This window comes from Narcine bancroftii, chromosome 9 (genome assembly GCF_036971445.1).
Source record: "Narcine bancroftii isolate sNarBan1 chromosome 9, sNarBan1.hap1, whole genome shotgun sequence".
NCBI lineage: Eukaryota > Metazoa > Chordata > Chondrichthyes > Torpediniformes > Narcinidae > Narcine > Narcine bancroftii.
Genome location: NC_091477.1, coordinates 67,195,914 through 67,214,693, shown reverse-complemented (window position 1 = coordinate 67,214,693; position 18,780 = coordinate 67,195,914). Strand labels below are relative to the sequence as shown.

At 44.3% G+C, this 18,780-nt stretch overlaps 1 protein-coding gene across 1 annotated transcript in view; it reads right to left on the bottom strand.

Annotated features, from left to right (window-relative positions):
- The window catches only part of sned1 (sushi, nidogen and EGF-like domains 1), a 179,010-nt gene that overhangs the window by 18,129 nt on the left and 142,101 nt on the right, over nt 1-18,780 (bottom strand). Inside the window, exons 19-24 of the mRNA XM_069896336.1 lie at nt 16,894-17,077; nt 15,119-15,231; nt 9,713-9,991; nt 6,382-6,550; nt 2,887-2,969; nt 568-657 (exon numbers count right to left, since the gene is read on the bottom strand). Of these exons, the coding sequence (XP_069752437.1) occupies nt 568-657; nt 2,887-2,969; nt 6,382-6,550; nt 9,713-9,991; nt 15,119-15,231; nt 16,894-17,077 (918 nt within the window). The remainder of the gene's footprint in view (nt 1-567; nt 658-2,886; nt 2,970-6,381; nt 6,551-9,712; nt 9,992-15,118; nt 15,232-16,893; nt 17,078-18,780) is intronic.

Genomic DNA, 18,780 nt, shown 5'->3' with positions numbered 1-18,780 from the left:
CCACCTGTCCAATCCCTAGATATCAGTTCACTGCCGCCCACACCACTGAGGGCGCACATATTCCACTCCTGGATGCCAACCCCTCCCACACTCGTGTATTCTCTATTGTGCTTTCTCCTCCCACATTTTCGACGTCCTGGACGCCACCCGTGCCACAGTGAATGCGTTCCCTCTATGATCATATTGCCTGATCCAAAGTTTGTCAGAGAACTCCTTTGGCCTTTGTGAAAGTTCTCAGAACTTTATACAATTAATTATTAGTGTTGAGGCTCTGTGTGATAAGTCTGGTCCAGCACTGGCTGAGGACACACTGAAGTTCTTCCCTTCTCTGGATGAGAAATTCTTAGCTATGCATCAGCTGGCGCAGTAACTCTTCCATTGCCGAGTCAATAATTCAATCTGGAAATTTACTGGTTTTGCCTACTTTGTGTCATGCATAAGAATATTCTGCGACAGCCTTAATATTTAGTTCTGTTGTCCTTATTAAATAAGCTGCCATCCTCTCTGCATGCCAATCTCCAGGTTAAGTAGTGCCTAAATTACCCATCAAATTCTGACCAGACTTACTGTTGGTCTCAGACTCTTGGATCTCCAGGGCCAGACTGATTCGATTAGTAGATTCTTCCAGGTTTTCCAATTGGATTGGAGGCCGAGGAGCTGTTCGGGAAAACAAAAATAAATTGAACTCCAAACCCGAAGAGAAAAATAAACCTCCCTGGCATCATGACAACTGGTGTCGAGGCGTATTGGCTGATGACGGACTCTTGATGAATGGGTACGTGCGTGATCAGTTCGTTGAGGAAACAGTTCACTCCGAACATTGACACCAATTCAAAGACGGAGTAGTGCTTCCACAGCCAGAGATGATGAACAGGTTCTTCTAGAAAAAGTGATTTTTTTTTGCCCCTTTATTATTTACAAACTGGCCCAGCGAAATCTTGAAATCACTAAATTTTATTGGAAAATTGAAAGTGACTGCAAGGATTTCACTGCACTATTTTGTAAATAATTAATCTAACAGTTCAGTGATCAAAACCCAATTTACTGGAGGAAATCTACAAGTCGAACATATTTATTTTGTTTTAGAAATTTATGTACAAGTGATGATTACCTGCTGTGTGTTGTGCATGTACCTTGGTGGGGAGAAACGCTGCTTCATCTGGTTGTATGTGTCATGTAAAATTATAGTAAACTTGAACTTCCACTTGATTGGTGGGAGAAAAGTAATGGGCAGCATTTCGAGTCGGAACCCTTCATCAAGACTGAGAGTGCAGAAGGAAGCAAGCCAGTATAACGAGGACAGAATGGGAGAGGTTGAACAATGGCCAGGGAACGTAAAGGATGGCAGAGAGAGGCAGTTGATTGGCAGGTGCCAGAAAATAGGGAGAGTCGGAAGAATAAATGAGGTTAGGTGGTGGGGATGGGGGTGTGGTGAATCTATGTCGTGCTGTCAGTCTTTCGCTGTGTTTAGTCTGCTTTACTAACATTGGATGTGTATTATCTCTACCACTAAAGACACTCCCCTTGGGTATAACTGTGTTTGCACCCATTATTATACCACTAGTTTCTGCTAATAAAAGCCATGATTCCTGGTTAACCACACAGCCTTCGACTTCTTCATTAACTGGCACTTCATGGGGGGAGGGGATAAGTGTAAACAAAAGTTGCCAGTAGTGGGATCTGATTAAAAAAAAGGCAGTATTGTGAGAGCTATTAGGAGAGATCTCTAACAGATCACTTTTTGCTCCAGATTCTTGCATCTTCAGTCTCTCATGTGTCCCTTTGTGACATTGCAATGGTTTTTGGAATCGGATAAGTGTGGTGTGCTGTCGTACAGAAAGCAGACACAAAACAGTTAAAGTCCCTACTGCAGTTAGCTTGTTCTCCATTTAGGTCAGTTGATTGACAGTCGGCCAGGTGTTGTCCTGTCCTCCAGTGCTCTTCCTGCAGGTAAACACAGATCACCACCTGCAGTCGGCTAGTGGTATATCACCACAATAAGAAAGTGGGTGTGCAGGTGCAGCAGGCAAATGCTTGTTGGCATCCATAGCAAGTGGATTTGAGTCCAGGAGTAGGGAGATCCTGCTACAGCTGTACAGGGCCTTGGTGAGACCACATCTACAGTACTGCTTGCAGTTTTGGTCTCCTTATCTGAGGAAGGACATCCTCACCATGGAGAGGGTGCAGAGATGGTTCACTAGACTGATACCACGGATGGAAGGACTTGCATATGAAGAAAGGTTGGATAGACTAGGCTTGTATTCTCTGGAATTTAGAAGATTGATGGGGGATCTTATAGAAACATATAAAATTCTAGTTTAATTTAGTTTAGACAGACTAGATGCAGAAAGGTTGTTTCCAATACTGGGAAAAACCAGAACCAGGGGTCACAGTTTAAGAATAAGGGGAAAGTTTTTTTAGGACTGAGATGAGGAAAGATTTCTTCTCTCAGAGGATGGTGGATCTGTGGAATTCTTTGCCACAGAAAGTAGTTGAGGCTGGTTTCTTGTCAATATTTAAGAGTAGGTTAGATTTGGCCCTTGTGGCTAAGGGGATCAAGGGATATGGGGAGAAGGCAGGAACCGGGTACTGATTAGTCATGATCATATTGAATGGTGGTGTAGGCTTGAAGAGCCAAATGGCCTACTCCTGCACCTATTTTTCTATGTTTATAAGAAGATACCAAGATGACAGTCAGTCCCCAATCCAAAATCCCTTACAATCAATCTGACAGTCCCTCTCTTCTCATCCTCTTATCTTTGTTCTTGTTTAAGCCTCAATGAAGCACCTTGAATGCAATTGAATACAAGCTCCTGTATCAAGGATCGAAGCCTAAAATATTGAAATGAACAGTACCCTGCAAGTTGATTGCGTTCAGCTACCTACATGCACGGTGGGTTATGGGTTTGGGCTGTAGATTGGCAAATGTGGCACTGATTCTTCCTCTTCCATCCAACATTTCTGAGTATCTGAAAATTAAATATAATATGATTTATTAATGAGTTAGACAAGAATGTCCGCAGATGCTGGGGTCAAGAGCAATGCCCAAATGTTGGGGAAATTCAGAAAGTCCAGGTTCAAAGTCCCTTTTCTGTCACATAATAATACATTAAAAATATACTGTACTTCAACTGTTGTCTGCTGTGAAATGAATAAATGTATTCCATTGGAAAAAATAACATATAATTTAAAAAATAATGTCACAATGTTTGAACAAATTTGGGAACCATACATGGAACATATCAGAGAGCTTGCCTACGACCTCCATTCCTAAAAATGAGAATGAAAATGATAAGAAGACAAAACGACTGGATTCAGTGTGTAATAAATAGATGACGCATTTTTCTTGTTTGTTTTCCTTTGTGTGAAAATATTGTTTTATGGTTTTATTGTATTGTATAAGTTGAATATCTATGTGTATTATAGGGGGGTGGGTGAAGGGGAGGGAGGGAAGGGGTGGGGGGAAAAGGGGAGAAAAGACCACTGTGTAAATTTAATGAGATACGTTTGTACATATTTTGGTTGATATGGTTCACAGTGTGAAAAATAAAAAAATTATAATAAAAAAAACTGTTGCCTGCCGCAAGGCAAAGAATCACCATAAGCATGGCCTGGTGCCCCTAACAACAGGAGGAAGAGAAGCAAAAGAGAGTCCTTTCAGAGACCTTAGCCTCTTTCAAACTGCAGCACCTGGGTGGCCCTCCTGGGACCCGGGTGCGATTACTGGGGCAGAGGTGCTGGAAGCACCTTTTAAATTGTAGGGGGTTCGACCCATTAAATCACCAACCTGGTGATTTAAGGGGGATCTTTCCCCCGCAATGACACATCACATACTCGCCGGAAGAACTGCCGGATGTTCAGATGTTGGGTGCCCAGTGACGCATGTACGCAAGGGCTGATGTCACCAGAATAACCGGGTCGGCCATTTTCATTTACGTGTACTTGATCTAGGTAAGTTTAACTGGGTTCCCTGACTATCTCCGATGTAGGTCAGGGTATCGGTTGGAATCTGATCAGGTTGACTGGGTCAGACCCTTTCTAACTGCCATGTAACTGGGATGCAAACTGGGCAAATTTCCCGGTTAACCCATTTTATACGGCAGTATGAAAGGGCCTCCTGAGTGTCATGGAATCACCTCCAAGCACTCCTGCAGCCTCTGCAGCAGTAGAACTCAATCCATCGGCCACCTAAACTTCAGATGTAGCCTTGATACGATCAGCACCCAAGGCCTTTTGGTAACACCCTCAACACCCTCTCGAATCCCCGTTCCAATTCCTGGTTCCGATGAGCCCATCTCCAGCAGCCCCACAGTCTGTGGGGTTGGGGGGGGGGGTCCTTTGACCTCGTCGCCAGCAGCCAGCAGCCCATGTGAGTCCGACTGTAAGTCACCAACAGCTTGTGTTGGTCCTTCAGCTGCCGAACCCCTCATCGGTCCACTGCTCTGGTCACTTTTCCTGTCTTTCACGCTTCTCTTTGTCAGCAGTGTGTCTCCTTTCCATTTCTGGTGCCCTGTGCCCTGTAAAGCCTGTATGGAGCCGTCAGCATTTGGAGCAGGTGGTAGGACGGTGCAGACCAGTGCTTGTCTCTGCTCCCTGCTCTCCCAGGTCCACAACAGCTGCAGCCATTACATCAGGTCATTCTTAAAAATTTATGCACGACAACAATATCAGACATATTTTGTCCGAACCCTATCACCCAAGTACTAATGGGGAGGCAGAACATTTTGTTCAAACAATCAAAAAAGCAATGAAAACATAAATGTCTTCTGGACACACAAAATCATAGATTTCCGGTTGGGGAACAGAACACGCTGCATTCTACCACAAAATGCACTTCAGTAGAACTAATGTTTCTGCAACCTGCAGACCAGGTTGTCCAGTTCATCCAGATTTGGGTCTCAGATTGCAAAAAAAAAACAGCATCGCCACAGACCTCACCTGGAACATTGGAAGTTGGCAAGGGAGTTCTGGTGCACGATTATTGACAATACAAAGACCCATGGGTTGTAGGAGTAATCTTACAAAAATTGAGCCCCTGCTCATACTCTGTTCAGATTGTGGAAGTGACACATTGACCAGTTACGAGCATTGACTGGCACCAAGGACCATGAACTGCCTCATGTCCTGCCGTGGCCTGCCCTGATCATCCAGGCAGAGCGGAGGAGAAAAAACGGTCATGGAGCTGAGGAGCCCAGTAACTGAGACACGCAGCTAGGAGGGCAACGAAGGTGGGCAGTTGCCGCCGACCCGACTCTCTATGGATCCCGAGCAAAGACCAGCATAGTAAACCTTGCCGAGGCAGTCCAGAAGAGAAAGAAGACCACCTGAACACTTTAAGGACTATGTGCCCTGATTATTATTAAATACTTTCCCTTTTATAATTATAATTATTTGTGAGATGTATTCTAATTCTCGTGTAGTCCTGAGCCTGATGTAATCTTATTAGTTCGAAGGGGCCCAGTCAGCATTTACTGCATCGGGGAGAAGAGTGTTGGGCAAAAGCCTGCCCTCTGCTGAACATCATGATGTGTCACCCTTCCATATCTAACCCTGAGTGTCAGTAGCCAGGTTAGTCTGATAGAAGCAAAAGATGAGAAAGCATCACGTCTCCAAGTCTTAATTGTGACGTGTTAACTCTGACATGTTAAGTTGCAATCACGTGAATGACAGGTATACATGGGTCACCAAATTATAGGAAAGATATAAACAAAATAGAGAGAGTGCAGAGAAGGTTCATGAGAATGTTGACAGGATTTCAGGGTCTGAGTTACAGGGAAAGGTTGTGCAGACTGGGACATTTTTCTTTGGAGCGTAGAAAATTGAGAGGGGACTTGATAGAGGTGTTTAAGATTTTAAAAGGGACAGACAGAGTAAATGTGGATAGGCTTTTTCAATTAAGAAAGGGGGAGATTCAAACTAGAGGACATGGTTTAAGATTGAAGGGGGAAAATTATAAGGGGAACAGGAGAGGAAATTTCTTTACGCAGAGGGTGGTGGGGATGTGGAATGAGCTTCCGGCAGACGTGGTCGAGGCGGGATCATTGGTTACATTTAAGGAAAGACTGGATCGTTACATGGATAGGAGGGGACTAGAGGGGTATGGACCGGGTGCTGGTCAGTGGGACTAGGAGGGTGTGGATTTGCTACGGCATGGAATAGTAGGGCCGAACTGGCCTGTTCTGTCCTGTAAGTGGTTATATGGTTATATGGTTAGTTACTGAGTAAAACCGAGGGAAGTTTCACTTCGCTGCCAGACTTTTGATCCTGCTCTTTATGACCTTGATGTGTCCTGGACTTTGGACGACTCTTTAATCAAGTGCATGACACAGGAGGCAAGGGGATTAAAGAGGTTATTTTCAAATAATTAGGCGCTGCACCTGCCTTATGACCGGTGAATTGTCTTTGTAGCTCACATTGCTGATTTCCTCTTCCTCATCAGGCTGTGCCGTGATGTACAGCAGGTTATTTTTCACTCCTGCATCAACTGGCTCGGTGTTGATCTTGCCATTCCCTTGCCCTTCCCTTCGGCTCGCACCTCTGTGACTTCCCACTATTAAAGGGTACAAGGTGATTATTAGTGCCATTGTTCAAGTTCATGTACATAGAGATCCAGACAAAAGAGTGGTCCACCATGGTCCACACACATGCACGTGCAATACACAGCACATAAAAAAATAACATATATATTAAAAAATGTAAATATTTTGGAATAATTTACTCATTTCTTTTGACAGGATACTGTCAATCAATCTCGCAAACTGCAGGAAGATGCTATTTCCCAGCTGGGCAGCCATGGTTTTGATGTTCCTATACCCCTCCCTGATGGTAGTGGGTCAAAGATAGTGTGTGCTGGATGGAAACGGTCCTCAGTAATTATTTTAGCCTTATTTATGCAACACTCCTGGTGAATAAAAAGTAAAGGCACAATGGTGGAGAAGCCAGGACCGAAGCTGGGACCGAATCAGTGTTCAGGGGCATCAGGAGCTCGGATACGTGGGTGGCTGAGGGGACGATTCACTATCAGGGTGTCAGGACCTTCGGTGGGCGGGCAGTTGAGGCATCAGGTCCTCTGGTGGGCGATCCACCGGGGCAAGGATCTGCAGTTGGGTTGTCGGGAATTCGGCTGGGCAGGCAGGCAGCCACGGCAAGGATCCGCAGTTGGCTTGTCAGGATTTCAACTGGATGGGTGAGTAACCAGGGCAAGGTTCGATGGTTGGAGCATCAGGAGCTTGGAAGGGCAGGCGGCCGGGCAAAGATCTGCAGTCAAGGCATTGGGAGGCTCAGATGGCTAGGTGGCCAAGGTGAGAGTTACCAGTCAGGGCGTTGGGAGCTCAGATGGGCGGGCAGCTGAGCAGAGGGTTTGCGGTCAGGGCATTGTGAGCTCAGATGGCTGGGTGGCCAAGGTGAGGATTCCCAGTCAGGGCGTCGGGAGCTCAGATGGGCGGGCAGCTGTGCTGAGGATTTGTGATCAGGGCATCGGGAGCTCACATGGCTGGGTGGTCAAGGCAAGGGTTCCCAGTCAGGGTGTCAGGAGCTCAGATGGGCGGGCAGTCAGGACCAAAAATAGGCAGCAGGTTGACTTTTTCATGGGATATACTGGGAAAAAAAAGGTGATTTTTTGGACCAAAAATGTTAGGGGTTTGGGGTAGATTTTTACACGAGTTTGAATTTTACTCAAGTACATACAGTAGTTATCTTTTTCCCAGTTCTGCTCAGAAATCATCAGCTTGAAGCATCATCTGTGCTTCTGTCTCCACAGATTCTGTCTGAATTGATGAGTATCTCTAGCATTAGCATCCTCTGTTTTATGGCCAGTGATAACTCTCCATGTGACAGTACCATTCCACCCACCCTTTCGTCTATACCTTCTCTGTTAGCTTTTTAAAAAAAATTACATCTCTTTCCAACAACTCGTCACCTTTTCCCCACTGTATATCCTCTTTAGCATCTTTATCAGGGACACCATGGAAGCAGGCTATTCAGCCCATTGGGACCATCCAGACTTCCAAGCACTCATTTGCACTGAATCCACTTTATCCTCCCTGACACACTGACTTTTGGGATGGGGAGGAAACCAGAGCACCTGGAGGAAGGTCACAGGGAGAATGTGCACACTCCACACAGACAGCGCTGGAGGTCAGGAATGGATCCAGGCGACTGGTGCTGCATGCCAGTAGCTTCACCAGGTCTCCCACCATGCCATTAATGTTCAGCATCCTCTCACCACTTTTGCCTTGCCCAATTCCTATCCCAATTTTCTCATATTTCCTTACATCAGATAAAGGCTATTTTGTTTGCCTAGTCTATGCCAGATTCCCCCTACTTATTCCCCTGAAACCTCTTCACACCAACCCCTGTCTCCCAGCTACAGACATGGTAAGTTTCAGCAACCAATTAACATGCCAGCATGACTGGGGGTGTGGAAGGAATCTGGAAGAATCCCAGGTAATTATGGAAAGAACATGCAAATTCCACATAGACAGAATCCATGTTCAGATTCAACCTTGGGCAACTTCCCACTCTTTGTCCACCATTCTCCAGACTGCCTTCCCATTGCATACTTCAATAGCCTCCCTTCTATGGACAAAAATCCTTCAGTCCACCCTTCCTTACCATGTCTTGTTATCTCAGGTTTGTATGTGAGCTTACACCAGTTCCCTCCCTCATCTCAATGTTGGCTTCTATCATAGATCCACAAAGTCAGAGTCAAGGTGCCTTCTGTCTCACCATCTGTCCCCTACTTATCCCACCCTTTCCTATCCACATACCTGCCCAAATAAAAAGTTTTCCTCCTTACTTTGAAGTGATTCTGTAAGAGCCTCTCCTGTAAACTCTTAACTGCTAATCTGTGCTCCTCCCACTTCCCTTCCTCCCCACCCCCACACTTAATTTTGTGGCCCAAAATGTCGATTGCCTATTGCTTTCCTTGGATGCTGCAGGATCCATTAAAGGCTCCTCCAGCACTTTTGTGCCATTGTTCCCTGTCCAAATGTCTTTCAAATGTTGGATATCTATTTGTCTCTGACTTCATCTGGAAGATCCTTCCATATGTGCATTTTCACCAAGGTGGAAATGCTGCTCCCCAGGTCCTTTCTAATCTTTCCCTTTACCTAAAATCCATGCCCTCTCACCCTATACTCTTCTATACTCGTGATAAGACTATATCGAAACCCCTCATTATAACACGCCAGGAAATTAATGTCCAAGCTTATCCAGCTTCTTGTTATAATTCAAGTCCCTCAATGCATTCTTTACCAGTATATAAAAACGATGGAGCTATCTTGTACCCTTTCCAGTTGAATCCTTCCTGTAGCAAGATGACTAGAATTGTGCAGGATATTCCAAATGTGCCCTGGTTATCAACTTGTACAGCAGTTCTTATCCCTCACTCTGGTGACCCTCTGTCCATATGCAAATTCCATTCCCTTTCCTTATCCTCTACCATGTCTACCTGTTCTCTGCCCATTTCACAGCACCCTGATCTGGCCCCAGTTTTTATCAATCCCATCCATAACCCATGCCTCTCATTCTTAATTTCTCCTCTCAGGATCCATATTCCCTCTTCATTGTATTCCATTCCAGATCCACATTCTCTCCATCCACTCCACTTCCCAAAATGTACCATCTCTTCATTCCCACCTCTCTGGCCACTATCCTTGCCTGTCCATCCTTCATTTACCCAGTGACCTGGTATTCTGCTGCGTATACAAACCTGTGCTGAATGTCAGGTGGGCTGGATCACTGACCAGCTTCTCCCTCTCCATGTTCATAACCCTCATTAGTGCCAGCTTGTACCTTCGTCCCACGTCCAGGTCGCGGAGAGTGTACATGTTTAATTTTCCATTGGGAAGGTAGCGGCTCTTCACATTATGGCTGGTTGTAATATTCAGGATATAACCATCGCTGGAGCCAGTTGGGGGGTTGTTCCAGTGGAGTTTTGCTGTCATTGCTGTAACCCCAGCTAGGACAAGATTCTGAGGAGGGAGAGGTCCTGAGGGAGAATCACATAAAGAGCTTTTGTTGCTGTTGTCTATTGGCCATCACCGGTAGCTATGGTGACACATCACTTATAACAAAAAGCTATGTCTCCACCAAAGATCTCAATCACTGGATGCTTGACATTTTATGTGCTGGGTACAGTTTCATGGGGCTATCACATTAAAGCCAAAGACTGGGACTGATATTGGGTCACCAAGATAAATAAGTGGGTTGGGTGGAATGTTTTAATGGGAATGATGGCTTGAGATCAAGAGGGAAATTTCACTAAAGATTGTTGAGGAAGTTGGGTAATTTTCATCACAAATGTAGCATTATATTATGTGGAACACAGGATAATTTTGGAGAACAAGGAGAGTTGGGAATGAGTTAGCAATGTAGTATCAACCCGATGGGCAAATGACTTCCTCCTTGGCCATTGGAAAAGAATTGGCAACAGGAGAATGAGGTGCAAGTGATCAAGAGATTGGATGATGGAAATTAATGCTCCCGCTGTGGGCCTCAGGAGAATTTGGAGACACAAGAGATTGCAGATGCTGGAATCTGGAGCAAAAGATAAATTACTGGAAGAACTCAATGAGTCAGGCAGCATCTGTGGAAGCAAAGGGACTGCGGACACTTCAAGTTGGGATCAATCAATTGAAATTGGTTTGGGTTTCGCTTTGTGGTTGGATGGGGACATGGTAGTTCCAGAGGGGAGGGAGACAGGAATGGAAATCTTTGATGGGCTTCAGAGGATCAAGATGATTGAAGGATTAGAGAATTATTGCAGAGGAAGTCAAGGTCTGATCTTGGGCTTGGCAGAATGAGGAGTGAGATCAACATCGGGTCTGATGGGGGGGGGGGGGGTGGAATAATCCTATGTTGGGAGTGTGCAGAGGGACCAAAGGCCAATAAGGTCTCAATATAGCATGGTAATGCAGCAAATTGTGGACACACTGACGTTGGTGTTTCACACCTTCCATCACGCACAAGGGCTTTGACTTCTGCACCATCTTTCAGCCAACCAGGATCTCATTTCCCAAGCTCCTTTTAAAGTTATCCTCATCGCCAGGAAATGTTTTATAATTTTGTTGAAACATCTTTGAATTATAATTGAAAACGTGCTGGGATACTAATAACAATACTATTCAATAACTGGAAAATTTGTTAAACTGGCAGCACCAAACTCAATGTATGTGCTAGATTATTGGAGTCTATCAGAATCAGGATTTATTGTCATGAACAAGACACGAAATTCGTGGTTTTGCGGCAGTATCACAGTGCAAACATTCATATAAATCTCTTTGTAAAATTAAATAAAAATAGTGCACAAAAAGTCAACTTAATGCAGTGTCATTGGCTCAGGAATCTGATAGCAGTGGGGAAGAAGATGCCCTTGTGCCACTAAGTGCTTGTCTTCAGGCTCCTGTATCTTTTTCCTGATGGTAGCAGAGAGAAAAGGTCATTGCCTGGGTGGTGGGGGGTCTTGAGAATAGAGACTGCTCTCTTAAGGTACCACCTCATGTAGACGTCCACTATGGAATGAAGTCTGGTGTCTGTGATGTCGCAGGTAGAGTTAAGAACCCTCTGGAGTTTTTTCAGGTCCTGGACATTAGTGCCTCTGTACCAGACAGTGATGCAACCAGCCAGAATGCTTTCCACTTGTTGAAATTTTATAGAGACTGACAGACTGAATCACCTCAAGCATCTCACAAAGTATCGCCGCTGGTGAGCCTTCTTTGTGATTGTGTCAAAATGGAGGCTCCAGGCCAGATCCTCAGAGATGTGGACACCCATATTGCACATTATTCAGAAAGGGGAGGAGGGAGTAAGAAAGTTGGTTCGATATGGAACTTTAACAAGACAACTTTAACTTTTAATACACAAAAGTGCTGGAGAAGCTCCGCAGGTCACATAGCATTCTGCATAGAGCAGACACATAACCAATGTTTCAAACTTGAGCACGAGCAAAAAATAGGTAGGTGACTGCATAAAATGATGGGGAGAGGGGCAGTTGAGGAGCACAGGCAAGAGGTTGTAGGTGTATATGTGTGGGGAGAGGGGCAGGGGAGGAGCACAGGCAAGAGGTCATAGGTGTATATGTGTGGGAGAGCAGAAGAGAAAAAAATAGGAAGTGATTGGGGCAGAGGCCAGCTCTGAACGGAGAGGGAAATGGGTTGAGAGAGAGAGAGAATGCCCAGACCTTGTAACAGAGTATATAATCCCCAAAAATTTATATATATTTATTTTAATTTGAATCTCTATGCATATAGTGACAGAGTATATAGATATATTTTTGGGAGATAAATTGGGAAAGGTTTGTTAGAGTAGGTTACATACAAACATTTTAAAACAGATCTTATTTAAAATACTGAGCTCTGCCATGGTAGATGTATCGGTTCCAGAGCTTCTGCAAGAGCTTTTGAAGAGCGCTCAAAAGACCGCTAATGGATTGTTGTTTACCAAAGACAACAGATGAAAGAGCATGTCGGAGCTGCTGCTGTCTGGAAGAGACCTTGCTGTTCTAAGAGGGTCAAGTGGTTTTGTAAGCAGAGAGGGCCAAACAGGCTTTATCTCTGAGGGAGAGAAAGACAGAGAGAGATACAGAGATTACTTGATAATGTTACAGCCTGAAAAAGGACAAGCTGGCAAGCCTGGTCAAAGCCCTTGTGGTTCATGCAAGAAGAGAGGACTGACTGTCTCATGTTTCACTTGGAATAAGAGAAAAAAAAAGGCACTCTGTGGTGACCTGAAAGAAAGAGGTTCTCATCTGGAAAACCCTGAGGCAAGAGTCCTCTGGGCTCATAACAATATTCTGTAGGTGATTATTATACATGGTTAGTGCAACACTGTTTACAGCTCAAGTGACATGGGTTTGAATCCAGCACTGTCTGTAAAGAGCTTGTACGTTCTCCTTGTGCCTGGGTTTAAATTTAAATTTAGACATACAGCATGGTAACAGGCCATTTCAGCCCATAAGTCCATGCTGCCCAATTTATTCCCCATTAACCTCTTCTGGGTGCTCTGGTTTCCTTCCACCAAAATTGTACAGGAATTGTAGGTAAATTGGTATATTTTGGCGTGGATCTTTTACCGTGCTGTACGTCTAAAAATTATGTACTGTGCTTTGTGCACCGTAGTCTGCAGAAATGCGATTTTGTTGAGTTGTACAGCCAGTTGATAATAAAATTAACCAAAGAGAGTTGCAAATTAGACACCCAAAGCTTGTTCAACAACACAAAGCAACAGGTAATGATGATAAACAAGGAGTCTGCAGATGCTGGAATACTGGAACAGTACACTAGGCGCTGTAGTAGAACCCAGTAGGTCACACAGCATCCAATGTCCATGTTTCACCCCTGAGCCTAGATCAGTGGTTCTTAACCTTTCTCTTTCCACTCACATCCCACTCTAAGTAATCCCTATGCCATCGGTGCTCTGTGGTTAGTAAGGGATTGCTTAAGGTGGTTTGTGAGTTGGAAGGGAAGGTTAAGAATCACTGCTCTAGACCCAATTGTTAATGAAATATTTTACTTGAGAAAAATTGTCATTGGTTAATTTCCTTTGGAGTTATAAAACCATGCCCATAATGAATCGATTAGGGACGATTAAAACAGTGGTTTTCAACCTTTTCCTTTCCACCTACACACCACCTTAATAATCACAGAGCACCGATGGCCTAGGGAAAACTTAAAGTGTTACGTGAGTGGAAAGAAAAAGGTTGAGAACCAATGCTTTAATTGTACTCGTTATGTGCACAGTTTCATAACTCCAAAGGAAATGAGCCAACGACAACTTTTCTCCAGCAAAATATTTCAGTAACAATTGAGTCTAGAGCATTGATTCTCAACCTTCCCTTCCCACCCACATCCCACCTTAAGCAATTCCTTACTGATCACAGAGCACCGATGGCACGAGGATTACTTAAAGTGGGATGTGAATGGAAAGAAAAAGGTTGAGAGTCACTGGCCTAGATGTTTTGCAATTGCTTTACTCTTGAGGCTTCAAAGGTCAGTATTTGGCCACCTGCTTTTGTAATAAACATGAATCACTGAGGCCATGCTAAAGTTTATCGGGTGATACAAGCATTGATCATGTGACTGACATTGATCTGGACCACGAGAAGATCCAATTGGATGATCAGCAGAATATAAAATTGGCAACTGCAATTTGATTCAGAAAAAATATGATGTAATGCATTTGGGATATCCAACAAGTGAATACATAATAAATGGGATGATTTTGACTGGTGTGGAGGGATAATGTTCAGGGAGGTGTCTGTCTGCAGATCAATTAAGCTCACAGGACAGGCCAATAAGGAAAAAGAGTGATCTGTTTTACTTTCATAGTCAAGGCTATATAAGAAATACAAGAAAGAGGGCAGAAAAAACTGAAGAGGATTTACTGGGGATGAAAATATATCGCCAATCAAAAAGATTGGATCTGGCAGGGTTGTTTACTTCAGCACATAGGAGGCAGAGCGGAAAGTAAATTGACATTTGAAGAATAATGACACCTGGACAAAGTGAGCAGAAACATCCTATTTCCCTTAGCAGAGGAGAGGAACACCTTTTCATCCAGAACACAGTGGGAGCCTGGAACTCACTGTCTCAAGGTTCTTGGCTTTGTACTTGGAGCAGTAGGGCTACAGCACTTGTTTTCAATGCTCTGGTTGAATTGGGTAGTTCAGACCAGCACTGTCGAAGGTTTCCCTCTGTGTTGTGAATTTCCCAGCCGGAAAAAATATGGGTACTCAAAGTGGTCACGCTGGAGCTGCGTGGCCTGGGTCCACTTGCAAACGTCCAAAAGCAAGGCCATATAGTGACTGACTGTGATTGACGTGGACATGTCCTTCTTTTTGGGGTGGGACCACAAGTATAAATAGTTGACTGGAAGGTAAATATTGGGAGTGAAGAATAGGCAGGATCTTATCAAATGGAGCATTTACAAAATTTCTCACATGGGGAACCATTAAGGTTTTATAATGCCAGGAGGTGAGCGCATGCACCATTTTGGGATCAGGCAACCTGAAGGATTTCAAGGTATTTATTCTGCTCTTGGACCAAGCCACGGTGGCTCTTCAAAATCTTTAGCTGCAATTAGATAGGTATCCAGGCAGAATGTGTCTGAAAACACTTACGTGTCCACACAAGAAGGGATTGTGCTGTTATACCTCTCCAAGGGTCTTCCTGATCTTTGAGGCCCATCTGTGGAACAGCTTCCACTGTATAAAGATTTCCTGGAGAAAGGTCACTGTATGCAGACAAGGAGGAGAGAAAAAAAGTACCTATTACATGTTCTTAGAAGCTTAGTTTCTCTATTACAATTCTCCATTCTTGATTAGTGTTAATGTGTGCTTGTTGGCCAGAATGCCGAATTAGGACTGGACAAAAACACAAGAAAAGCAGCATACAAAATAGGATCTAAAACTGAGAGAAATGGCCCTTGTGGCCCACCATGTCTGTGTCACTCATGATGCCAAGTTAGACTTATCTTATATAACCATATAAACAGGCCATTTTGGCCCTTCTAGTGCACATCAAACTAAGTACTTTCCTCTAGTCCCACCTACCTGCACCGTCACCATAATCCTCCATTCCCCTCCCGTCCATGGACACTGCTGCCACTACTTCTCCCGGAAGCTCATTCCGCACAGCCACCACTCTCTGAGTAAAGAGGTTCCCCCTCATGTTACTTCTAAACTTTATATAACAATTACAGCATGCAAACAGGCCATCTTGGCCATTCCAGTCCACACTGAACTAAGCAGCTGTCTTCACATTCTTGTATCTACCTAAATGCCTCTTGCATTCTATCTGCCCCCACCATCTCCCTGTCTGTGTATTCCAACCACCTGCTATTCTCTAAGGGAAAGAAAATTTGCCTCATGAATATTTTTTTTCTCCCTGTTACCTGACAGCCATGCCCCCTAGAATTTGATATTTCTCTCCAGGAAAAATAATTGACCCTATCTGTGGCTGTCATATACATTGTCAGGACAATTTTGAGCAAAGCCTGTTGCTTTTGACTTGCTGTGGAAGCTGTGTGACCTGCTGAGTTTCTCCAGCATTTTTGCACCCCTTAAGCCTGTCCCACCTTATCATATATGATCATGGCTGATCTACCCCAGGGCTCATCGCATTTTCGGTGCCACATCTCCATAGCCCCCATTACTGCCTAATCTTTCAAAAATTAATCTACCTCTCCTTTAAATGTTTCTCATGATCCAGTCTGCATTACCCTGTGCAATAATAGTCTCCTTATCTTTTGTGAGATTAAATTAGTGATTTTAATGACCACCCTCAATGCTCTGTAATCGTGTTCCCTTATTCAAGACCAGTAAAAGTATCTCAGCGTCTTCCTGTCAAGCCCCCTTAGGATCGTCCATTTTTCAAGATCACCCCTCATTCTTCTAAACTCCATAGATGTTCATGGTTACACTACTGCTAACATGATGTTTGCTGCAGATTTTCTATCAAAGGCTGCTCGGCAGCAACGAGAACTCTGGCACTGAAGTACCTGCAGAATCCAAGTTCTACCCCAACTCTCCAACTGTGACAGACCAAAGGTGAGGCGCACTTAACTGCTCATGAAAGATTGTGTTTGCCGACGAGGAGCTCAGAGGAACAAAAGACCGAGTGAGCAAAGGAGACGAGTGCATCAGATCTGCTCATTCCATTGCTCCAGTATGTTGCATTACAGCATAGGCTCAACTCACTCATGAATCATCTTACACAGACCATGCACACATTACGCTATCAAAGTCTACCTGTCCGCCTTTCACTTTTCCAACTGCTCCATCATTTCCATTGAACTGGGCTTTGCTGGCCATACACACTGCAATCCCACATGGTATGTATTCACCCGTGGGTGCGGGTGAAAGGGGTGGGGTATATGATGGGGATGCAGACTTACCCAAATGTGTACTGTGTGATATTGGAACTCAACGGAACTGTTGCGTCTCTAGCCAAGTCAGAAGACCTCAGAGACAGTAGAATTATGCCTGTAGCTGCATGTTTCAGACTGTACAAAGACCAGGTGATGGATATACTGGAAGCAGTAACATTTGCTGCAGACAGATTTCCAATAGGACCAGGTTCTAGAGGGAAGAAGAGACACCTCCATCAATTGAAGTCATTACAAATGACGGGAGATCTCAGCACACATCACCAATGCCGGTTTCTTTATTCTACTTAGTATAGGCTAGATGGAGGGAAGCGGGATCATCATGACCAAGAAGAGCAGAGCAGGAAATGAATGGGAGAATGTGTAAGCACTCCCAAAGAGGAAGATAGATTTTGGCTGGATGAATGTAAATCAGTTCCAGGGAAGAATCTCAGAACAAGGGAGAGTTTAAAGTTTCTGCTTAGGGTCTCCTGTAGATAGTAATTAATTACAGGCATGAACAGAATCAAGGGCTATGGGGCAGCACAGGGAATTTACAATGAGGTGGAAGATCAGCTATTATTAAATGGCAGATCATGCATGAGGGGCTGAATAGTACCCTCTTGCTTCTGAAGTGGCACAGCAGTTACTGAGCTGCCCATCAACTCCTCCAATTTCCTTTGGAGATATAACCTCTCCAGGCCATGCAGACAGGTCAAACCTTTGGTCAGATTTATTTGCGGAAGCAAAAGGGACCAGAGAGGAAAGGAAAGAAGATCGTCTTTGCTTGCTAGTGTTGAACATAGTCAGAATTTCATAGCCAGGTGTGCTCACCGCCCCTGTCTGACATTCAGAAAGTTTGGACAACCGGCAGTGGGCACTCCCACAAAGGCCAAAGATGAACCTTATACAAAAGGACCCTGCAGTTCCCTTCTTTGGTTTTTAGGGGTACAGTTGAAGAAAATTCTACAGCAGGTATTTTTCAACAGCTTCTGTTAGCATCCTGCAAAAGTACAGAGCAAGGGTTCCAGGGAATAGAGTGAGGCAGATCTGCTGAGAGCCTTGTGGACCTACTGTAGAAATTCCTGAAACTAGACTGTTGCAGAGAGGAGACTGCAGCATAATGTGGCAGACTACATAGATATGTTTTTGGGAGATAAATTGGGAAAAGGTTTGTTAGAGTAGGTCACATACAAACACTTTAAAACAGATCTTATTTAAAATACTGGAGTTTTGCATATCGGGGCCAACAGTCTTTGAAAGAGCTTGGAGAGTGCCCAACAGACTTCACTAGTGGATTGTTGTTTACAAAAAGCAACAGATGAAAGAGCTTGTTGGAGCTGCATATTGTCTAGAGCTGTTCTAAGAGGGTAACGTGGTTTTGAAAGCGGAGAGAGACAAACAGGATTTCTCTCTAAGAGAAAGAAAGAGACAGAGACAGAGATCACTTCTACAGCATTACAGCCAGTAACAGCAGCTGGGACTGGAACAAGACAAGCTGGCGAGCTTGTGGAAAGCCCCATTTGGAAGAGAAGTCTGTAAGTGCTTTTTCAGCCTAGTCGAAGCCCTTGTGGTTCATGCAAGAGGAGAGGACTGGCTGTCTAATGTTTCAATTGGAATAAGAGAAACAAAAAGGCACTCTGTGATGACCTGAAAGAGGTTATCATCTGGAGAACCCTAATGGGGAAAGTTTCATCAGCAAGACACTGGAGTGGCTGGTTAAAAAGGAATCCGTTGTGGATGCCCTGGAACAACAAATCTCTCTCTGAAAACCGACAAGAACTTTCTTGAGCGGTAATCATTTATCTTTCAAGCACCAAAGCCTGGTGAACTTTATAAATGTTAAATTCTGTGCACAGTACAAGAATTGCCTGCAACCAGTGAACTTGGAGGAATGAGAAGTGAGATTGGACTGTG